This window comes from Engystomops pustulosus, chromosome 2, assembly GCF_040894005.1.
Source record: "Engystomops pustulosus chromosome 2, aEngPut4.maternal, whole genome shotgun sequence".
NCBI classification, from domain to species: Eukaryota; Metazoa; Chordata; class Amphibia; order Anura; family Leptodactylidae; genus Engystomops; species Engystomops pustulosus.
Window position 1 is genome coordinate 61311272 of NC_092412.1, and position 10466 is coordinate 61321737.

At 42.0% G+C, this 10466-nt stretch overlaps 1 protein-coding gene across 1 annotated transcript; it reads left to right on the top strand.

Annotated features, from left to right (window-relative positions):
• Positions 1-330: 330 nt before the first annotated feature.
• Positions 331-5689, top strand: DDIT3 (DNA damage inducible transcript 3). Its single transcript, XM_072134887.1, has 4 exons — positions 331-489; positions 3015-3057; positions 3961-4136; positions 4300-5689. The coding sequence occupies exons 3-4, from the start codon at positions 3993-3995 to the stop codon at positions 4789-4791; spliced, it is 636 nt and encodes a 211-aa protein (XP_071990988.1). The 5' UTR covers positions 331-489; positions 3015-3057; positions 3961-3992; the 3' UTR covers positions 4792-5689.
• Positions 5690-10466: the final 4777 nt, after the last annotated feature.

Sequence of the window (10466 nt, forward strand, 5' to 3'; positions counted from 1 at the left end):
CTCTGGATCTTCTCCCAGCGTCTTGGCCACGGCTTGCCAGCTCTTGCATCATCCCCTGTGACTCATCCTAACCCGTGACTTCCAGCGCCGCACTTCCGCACTTCGCTCCCCCGTCACACCCGCGCTACGTCATCCTGACCGCGCCCCCTTCTGCGTCTCAAGCCTCGCTCTAGAGCCCAGCTCTGCTCTCCCATTGGTGATAGTCTGGCATTACATAATAACATACTCCATTGAGATGCCTAGCGAGCAGACGGCCGGCCCAGGAGCAGGATTGGCTTCGGGTCACGTGCCTCGTGTACGCTTTCCCATTGGCGGAATTCTTCATATATAACCCAGGTTTCGGCATTTTGTCCTTCAGTCGTTTTGCTGAAGACGCAGACGATGATTAACATGAACTCCTGGTCTCCAAACGAGAACCCACTCACCACCAACCTGCGCCGCCGCGGTTACTGCCCCTGTCACCAGCGAACAGACCCTACGTGGAGAAAGGTGAGAGGTCATCTGTCAGCCATCCATCCATCCATCCCGTCTCCATTCATTTACTACTACTGCTCCATTGTTTGTGGATTGGGTTACATAAGTCCAGGGGGTAGTGACTGGTTACAATGTTATGTATCTAATAATAGGTCTATCCGAAACCTCTACTGGAGATGTGATCCCAGCGATCACTGTGGTCGTACGATGTGATTGGTCTTAATTAATGAAAATATTCTAGCACCTCCTATATGCCAACTAAACTGTGACAATTTATTTGTCAAGGTCACAAAAACCTGACTTGGGGTTCAGGATATTGTCACCACACAGGGAATGAGATGCCTTGTCTTACAAGTTACTGAAATTAATTTTTAAAAAAGGATTTTTGCATTGATTTTGATGTGATGTGTGATCTGGAAAATTGTACATTGTTATAGTAAGGATGTCCTGCTTTCAACCTTTAAAGAAATGTTACATTTGTTGCTTTGGATATTGGTAAATAATCGTTGACTTTTTGTAATGTAATGCCCTGATGTGTGATCTTCTACTACTGACAGGTGATTTGGGGGCTGTTGTTGTCTTCAATGATGTAAAAAATGGTTTTTTAAATAGGGGTGATGTGTCGGATGTAACATGGCATAGGACTAGTGGGCACTCAAGGACATCATTCGTGTAGATTTTGTCCATGTAGCCTGATGGAACACATAATTTGTAACCAAAGGCTGGCATGAATACTGTTGTGTTAATCTGCAGACAGCATGTTATAGAGCAGAAAGGGCAATTGTGGAATATAAATATTGTATGTGCTGGTAGACAATGACACACAGGAGTTGTGCCGATTGCACATAGTATCCTATCTGCCGCATGCAGTAGAGCTGAGCTGGGAGATGCGAGTGGCCATCGCTGTTGTAAATAATAACATAGGATCTGTTCTGTTTTCCATGTTTAGTGAGACCACCTGTGCTCACTACACAATGACCTGGTGCCATAGATGTCAATGGGGACAGATATTTGGCTGCAAACTGTGCTGCTGGACATCTATCCCCCATGACGCCTTGGAAATAATAGACTGTAGATCAGGAATTGGTTTCTAAAACCTCATCCGCTAAGGATATAAAGGGAACCTAACACCACAAATCTACCTATCAAGGTAGATCAGGTGGTAGGTGCATCTATAGGACGTGAGGATTAGCCCTTTTTAATCTATTCAATCTATTTTATTTCGCTAATATATAAATTTCCTCCGGAGTAGCTGGAGCCTGAGGCTACACTCCATGTCCTGGTAGCCTCTTTGATCCTCCTACCATATAACTTCGATAGCCCTTAAAGGAAACCTACCATTTAGAATGGCAGGGGTAAGCTGTAAGTACCAAGCACCAGCTCAGGGTGAGCTGGTGCCGGTACTTACTTTCGTTAGTGTTATAAACCGCGGTGTCGCGGTTTTAACACTTTTTAAACTCTAGAGCAGAACAGGCTTCGGCGCTGCGTGCGCACGATCGTGCGCGCGCCTACATAGGAAATAGCGGAGATGTCGCGCGCAGCGCTGAAGCCTCTCCTGCTCTAAAGTTTAAAAAGTGTTAAAACCGCGATACCGCGGTTTATAACACTAACGAAAGTAAGTACCGGCACCAGCTCACCCTGAGCTGGTGCTCGGTACTTACAGCTTACCCCTGCCATTCTAAATGGTAGGTTTCCTTTAAGGGCTATCCTCACGTCCTACAGATGCACCTACCACCCTTATCTACCTTTGTAGGTAAATCCGTGGTGGTAGGTTCCCTTTAATTGGCAAAGGATGTCCAGTTTCCTGATGAGATGGATCTAGTGCCCATACATTAGATGTGTCAGAGGACCAGTGATTGATTTGGCTGATGGTGATGTCTTGCTGTAATCATGTCTGGGCTTGTCTTCAGAAGGGCTCGGGGTGGTTATTTCTCGTCCCCATTTTCTCAATGTCATGACAAGAATGCAGCTTTAACCGAAGTTGTTGAGATGATGCATAGTCTTTAGACTGTAGTTAAGGGTAATATCTAGATGGTATTCTGCCATGAAGAAAACCCCCTATAGACTGGCTAGCCGCAGACAAGTGGTTTATGTTCTTTCTGGAAAAGATATCAATTATGTTAAAATAAGTCTTTTTCAGCACTTCATGTCAAACTTTACAAATGTGAAGGTCCTCCATTTTCTGTCAGGTTTTTTTTTGTTCTGTTTAACTTGAATGGGATATTTTGATGTTTATTGTGGTTTTATCACCAAATGAATTGCGCTACTGCAGGTTTTGTAGCATTGATCCATAAATGAAACCTAGTGAAAGTCTGTTAAGAGCCTAATATTATGGATAATGCTACATGGTCACAACATGTCCTAATAGAACACTGCACCTAATGATTGGGTTTGCTGTGAGGGTGAGATGTATCTGATGGAAGCTGTATACACTGTAGCAGACATAAGCTTTGTGACATGCCGTATGAGGGTCCTTTAAAGTCTCACCTTGTATTGGAAAGTAACTTATAACTTACTTTTTTTTTTTTTTTTTTTTCCAGTGTTGGAAGAGGAAGACTATCTTTATTCATCATCACACTTGAGGTAACTTGCTATATCAATTTTGTAAGACCTGAGGCTGTTAGAGTAACAGGTTGCCACCCCCTGATGACTTTGAATGGAATACATTTTTGCGGTGCCCATGCAATGCTGTGATTTAAATGCATGTACATGGTTAACATGAGAGAAATACAGTGGCTCGGCACTACTGACGATACACGGGGATAGACACGGAGGTCTTGATAAGTGGTTGCCAAAATTTACATGGTTGTCACCTGTGATTGGTGACCGCACCTACTGCAGGTGTTACCAATGGGTGTCCAACTTTTTTTCTTTGTGTTATAGGACCCTCTTCCCATAAACTTAATTTGAATTTCACAAGAAAAACAATGGTTTCATAAGTTACTTACAAGTTTATGACCACTTATAAAATGTGTTCAAAGTTCTACCTGTTCTGTTGGTTTGTCAATGCAACCCTCTCCTTCCACTGATGGCAACACAGAAGAAATGGTAGCGCAGACTTCCAGTATCTGTTCTTTCAGATGCTGCAAGTTTCGTATCTTCACAGCCTATTGTTACACAATGGACTTTAGGAAGAAAGCTCAGACCTTTGGGGTCAGCTAGATTGTTGATTTTAGAAAAAAGGAGTATATGTACAACAAATATAAGATAACCACAGTCAGTGCCTTAACCTCTAATATTGGAAAGATGTGTTGTCGTTTTCTTTTAATAAAATTATGACCAGACCTAGTGCCCCACAAATGGCTGAGCCGTGGGATTGCAGGACCCACCCTGATCCAACATGCAACAAAAAGTGTAGTGTAGTTTGCTCTGCAGGCTCCATTATTGTGTTGATTTGGGTATACTATTGGTTGTACTTGCTACATAATTTGATCTTCACAAGCAATTGTCTCAAAGAATTTGAGTAATTTTAACATTTCTCCTTAGTGTGAAGTATTTGCGCAGCAAGACTGTCAAAAATGATGGCAGAATCGATGCCGTTCTGCGGCCCCGCCGGCCCCTTGTCGGGATTGGAGCTGGAGGCCTGGTACGAGGACCTACAAGACATCTTGTCCTCAGAAACAAAAAATGCTGCGTCACTCCAGTTGGTATCCGATGAGCAGGTTAGTGCTGTAATAAGTGACTTTACATGCTGTGTAGTTTCATGTGTTCACCCTGATGTAGAAGAAATGTAGTGTTTTGTTCTGCTGATGTCCAGAAGAGCTAATATGGGAGAACACATACGCTTTGCATCATTTAATAGTTAAATGTTTTTATTCCCTGCAGGTGGAAACACTGGATAGCTCTCCATATCTGTGGACACTTGAGTCAATAGACTCCACATTACCAGTGAACTTTACCGATGAGGAAGTGGTGGCTTTAGAAACGGTGGTGGATCAGTTGCCTTCTGAGGTTTTGGAATTCCTAACCCAGGGATCACAGAATGACTTTGACAATCCATCAACTTCCTCAGAGTCTCCAAATAACACACAGGAGGCGGCTGCAGACCTGGACTCCGGCTGCAGTAGCTCTCCATCCCAAACCCATACAGAGGATGAAGACTCTAGTGGAAGCCAATGTGGAACAAAGCGGAAGAGGAACGCCCAACCCAGAGGCGGAAAGGTCCGAATGAAAGAGAAGGATCAAGAGAATGAGAAGAAAGTTTCTCACTTGGTGGCGGAGAATGAACGTCTGAAGGCAGAGATTGAGCGTCTTACTATGGAGGTAGAGCGGACCAGGAAGTCTCTCATAGAAAGAATGGTTAATATGAAAAAGTGAACACTTAACAATGAAAGTTATCTATGATGTATGGAAAGAACTGCACGGAAAATGGTCACAGTGGGATGTTCTATGGACATTTGGAGTTTGTTGTCATAACTGTATATAGTCCTGTATATAAACTATGTAAATCATTGTAGTTAGATGTTTATAGGGGCATACATAAAATATTTCATAATTACCCCTGATGGGTCAAGGCCTTGTGCATTGAGGACCTGTCAGTTTGATTGGGAACTGTAAGCCAACTTTAGTCAGAAACCCTATGGTTTAGGGTCCCAAATCGACTTGTGTGAGGGCTGTATATTGCAGCAATAAATAATAAATAAATTACACTTAAATCTGAAGATCATGTTCCAGCACCATCTCTCAAACTGCAAGTAAAGCTATCATAGTACACCCCAGCTTTATTGGGTGTGTGCCATACCTACCATAATACCATGGTGTACTGCAATGGCTTCACTTGCCACAACACACAGGTGCAGAGAAATTTGGAACCCTAAACCACTGGTTCTGAAGAACCAGTGTACTGATCATCATGACGGGTTCCCTTGTAAGTATTGAGACCTGCTATGCCTATGGTTATAGTTGTCTCGATTAGAATTCTTTTGAGACAAAAAATCCTCTGACATGTACACATCTAGAAACATTACTTTGATATGTACATCTAAGAGGGACTACATAAAAATCAACACTTCTAAATAACATTTTATTTCTACAAATAAGATGGCTTTTTTTTCTTTCTGACCAAAAGACCCTCAAATTCAGGATGTTCCAGTTCTGATATAAGGGTTTATTATGCATTGCCTGTATAAATCTTTTTGTAACTGTTCTCAAATAACTAATGGTTAATATTCTCTTTATATAGAATAAAGTATGTGGGTATGATGAAAATACAGTATTCATGGCCTGTGTTTACTCATTGGACCAAACAGTTCATAGCATGTACTTGTATCAGTGATGCCTCTTCACCTCTTCATGGTATTGGTAATCTGCATAGTGGAAATCCTGCGGCCATATCACAAGTGTATAACACCATATGACAAGCTGATTATTTTCTGTAAATCAAAAATCAGTGTAAATGAGCTGCTGCTTTTTATTTTTCCTGCAAAAAATGTGTATATTTAGGTCTTCTATCTTGTATGCTATTATGATACTGTACTGAGCACCTGCCACATGGCAAATTGAGCATGAAAAACCAGTGGCACCATCAATGTAGTAATCTTCATATATTTGTTATCTATGGCCTCCTTCCTTCTAAAATTAACTTTTATAATCCTGCAAAGGAGCTATATGGGTTCTGAGGGTGTTACCAGAGCCACTGTCTCCCTCCCCCTGATGTAATTTGTTTCTGCAGTGTAACAGCCTGTGAATCTGCAACAATGAGGGGCTCTGGTAATGTGCCCCAGAGCTCTTCTGGCTCTTCAAAATGTGAAAAGTTTGTTTAGAAGAATAGGATGTATAAGTGACCCACAGTCAGTTCCTGGGTCTGTGAGTATGTGTCTCTGGTTTGTCATGTTTGATTTTGATGGTAGATTTCTTTCAAATGTAATGGATACCTCACTGCTTCATCACACTAAGGAAACTTCCATCAAGCCAAAGAACAAGTGTACACGATCTTTCTACAGGACAAGGTAGAGCTCCTCTGCAAGGCAGTGGTGTTATGAGTGGCTCCCTTGTGGAGCAAGAGAAATGCATAGAAAGCTGATGTTCTGTATTTTGGTGATTCCCTGAAAACCTGCTACTGAAGACTTAAACCCCCCCCCCCCCCAAAAAAAAATGGATTGAGAAAAATATTAAGGCTGTGATCCTAAGCCTGCATTCAGCCCCTTTGAAAAGAATGAAGGAAAAACCTATCCTATAAAAGCAGGTGTTTTATCAAAGCGTTCCAAAATGCATCCATAAAATCCAAATGGGTAGTGCCAACCTTACAGCCCCCTACATTCCTCATATTGAGCAGGCATGCATATTAAAGGAAATCTACCATTTGTGTTTATGCATTGTGAGCCAAACATACCCAGAGAATGCTGTAGCAACATTGGTGCAGAAACATGTTTAATACCTGAACTGCGTGGTATTGCTTAAAAAGTATAACATTCAGGACCTTGGGAAAGCAGGCTGCCTACAAAACACATTACCCACAGTGGTTCCTGAATTGTCAAGACTGGACTAATCAACCTGAGCTGGATGATTCGTACACAGCAGCTGGGGGATGGTGCAGTGAATGATTACTTCTGCCTGTCAGGGACAACACAGTGATGATGTATTCTGAGCTTATGCTGGGCAGGACAAGGCTGGAGCAGTGCATAATTGGGGTGAGGAGAAGCGCTTGTGCAACCACAGGAGCTACAGAGCCTTTTTATCCTATGTTCCTACCATATCTCTGGCAGTGTGGTGATTCTGACGCAGCACTTAACTGATCATAGAGTGAATCCACTAGAACAGTGGTGGCGAACCTATGGCACTGGTGCCAGAGGCGGCACTCGGAGCCCTCTCTGTGGGCACCCAGGCCATCACCACAGCATGAAGTTCACCAGACAGGACTCAAAGAATCTTCCTACATTATCTTCCTACAATGATAGGCAAATTTGCCCTCCTCCTTTCAACTGCGTTGGTGTCTTTAGGAGGCTGAACGACTAACAATTGTCAAAGAACAAGGAGAAGTAAATTACTGCTTTAATTGCTGTGCTGGCACTTTGCAATAAATAAGTGGCTTTTGGTTGAAGTTTGGGCACTCAGGCTCTAAAAGGTTCGCCATCACTGCACTAGAAGAATGCAGCGTACAGCCAGGAGCAGTGCTCTCCATGGAAAGATGAGTGGACATGTGCTATATTATGCGGCCTGGTTGTGGTGCGGTGCACACCACACTGCCCGGGTGCCTTAGTTATGGTTGTGTTAAATCCTTTATAATTGCTGTTATTGCTGTACTTTCCAGAAGTACTAGTTTGATTTTCTCACTTTTCTAAAAAAAAAAAAATGCAAATTTGGGCACAAATTGGCTTCTGTTCCACCATGTGTGACATTTATTGTCTCCCTTGGCCACTATAATAAATTTGATGTAGCAGTAAAATGGTAGAATTCTTTTGCCCAAGCTCCAGCCTGACAAGATTCTGTATAATGCGGCTAAGGATTTATACCTTGCATAAGACTATCTAATTGGGGGAGATTTATCAAGCTGCTGAAGAGTAAGAATGTGTTTAGTTGCCCATTGCAACCAATCACAGCGCAGCTTTAATTTTACCAGTGCTCATGAAAGGGGAGCTGTAATCGGTTTCCATGGGCAACAAAGCACATTCTTACACTCAGGCAGCTTGATTAATCTGCTCCATTGTCACTAACCTGGAACATACTACACGGTCAATGTATGAGTACAAGGTGGTTTCATATCAGCACAATATAGGTACATTATTGCTGACCCATGATTAACCCCATCGTGACTGTTGTCATCATGCCTGAGTGTCCAGGTCAATTTTTGACATTGTCATTTAAAAAAGCACATATCTCTTGAAAAGCTTTACATATATAAATTTTACTTAGTTTTTTTTCATGACATGTGAGACTTTAACTTGGTAGGATTGTTTTATTACATGCGTTCTTCTTTATAAAAGTTGGCAATAATTGATAATAAATGTGAAAAAACAAACTATCATTTTTACAATTAAAGTTTTTTTTTTTTAATAAGTAGTAACTTTTCCCAAAAATATGTATGGTATTATTCCATCACCCTTTCCCAGGTTCAGCTACAGATGCAGAGGGTGCATGTACTTCTGCCAAGTGAAAGTCTCCTGCAGCATCTTCTACGTTCTGCCTTCAACTGACAGGCTGGAGGGGGACACACTTCATACGCCTAGATCTCCTGAACCATGGCCCCTAGAAAAGCAACTCTAGTGTTATACAATATGTGATTATGTATGGGTGCTTCACAGAACAGGAGATTTTTACTGTTAAAGTTACAATCAGAAATATAAAGATGTACATAAAAATCTAAATATCTGGTTCTGTGGAGATTCCCCTCGTTTAATGTGACACATAGATTGTGTTTCTAGGTGCCAGGGTTCAAGAGATAAAGGTCACTGTCATGATGCTTATAAACATCCTTTCTGCATGGAGCATGTGCACATAGGACAAATATAGCCCTAGGGCAGTTGTGAAGAAGTTTACCAAGAAAGAAATGAGAATATTGGTGCAACCTCAGTCACAGATGTGCAGTTTGTATATCTCTAGTAGTACAGGACTGTTGTAGGTAACCACACAAACTGACACCTACAACTGGTGCCATGTACTGCCTGGCCGCCATGGCAATTACACACAACAGTAACATATGATACATAGAATCTAATGTATTCTTCAGGGACTGGATGTGTACAGACACTGACAGTAGTGTTGTCATCCCTTGTTATTATTGCATTTGTGCTGGAGACAGGTCTAAGATACAAAATAATGTAAGAAGTTAGCTCTGTTACATAGTCCTGAACCACAATACTCTATAGCACCCCCAGCAGCCTGTCTATTGTATAGCACAAGAGCAGGGAGCGGTGCTCGTAGTGATAAGCACGGAAAACCCCTCTAACTACACAAATGAATAGTATAGTGCAGTGGTGGCGAACCTATGGCACTGGTGCCAGAGGCGGCACTCTGAGCCCTCTCTGTGGGCACCCAGGCCATCACCCCAGAATGAAGTTCACCAGACAGAACTCAAAGAATCTGCCTGCAGAACCTTCCTACAATGACAGATGAATTTGCCCTCCTCCTTTCAACTGGGTTGGTATCTTTAGGAGGCTGAAGGATTGAAAGTTGTCAATGAACAAGGAGAAATACATTACTGCTTAAAGTGCTGCGCTGGCACTTTGCAATAAATAAGTGGCTTTTGGTTGAAGTTTAGGCACTCAGGCTCTAAAAGGTTCGCCATCACTGGTATAGTGTATACGAGGAGCCTACAGAGGTAACATCCCAGAATACATCTCTGACACTTCAGAGGAGGAGAAGGTGGAGAAAAGTGTGCACAAGTGAAAACTGGCTGTTGTAACATTCAGAGGAACCAGCATAATAAGGGCGGTGACACATGGCGTTTTTAGGCAGTTTTTAGTTAGTAAAAACGCATTATTATCTTAATTCACAATCATCTAAATTCAAACTGGTCAAAAATGCATCCGAAAACTAAAAATGGCCCCAAAACGGCCTAAAAACGCCATGTGTGTCACCACCCTAAGGGTGGTGGCACAAGTTAGTGTTTTGAACCCATTTTTAAGCAGTCAGTTTCAAAACGCATCCGCTTTTGACAGTTTTTGACCGTTTTCCAATTTTAAGATAATTAGGAAAAACTGTCAAAAACAAATGTTTTTTTAAAACGGACTGCTTAAAAAACAGGTTCAAAATGCCACGTGTGCCACCACCCTAAGACAAAACTTTGTGGAAAAGGACTAATGTATTCATGTTGATAAATCGCACTATTAACCTCCAATGGTCCGCTTCTATATATGATGGAGGCCACACCCCCTCTGTCAACTGGATACATCAAGTGGTATAGGTTTTGAGCAAAAACCTGAAAAACGTGGAGGAGTCATAGTTGCATTTATAATCACAATAGTGCTTTAGAATTAGCAATTACCGTATTTCACCGCTTGTACGCCATGTAATCCCCTATGTAACCGGATACTTCCTAAGCTGCTTCCTTCGAT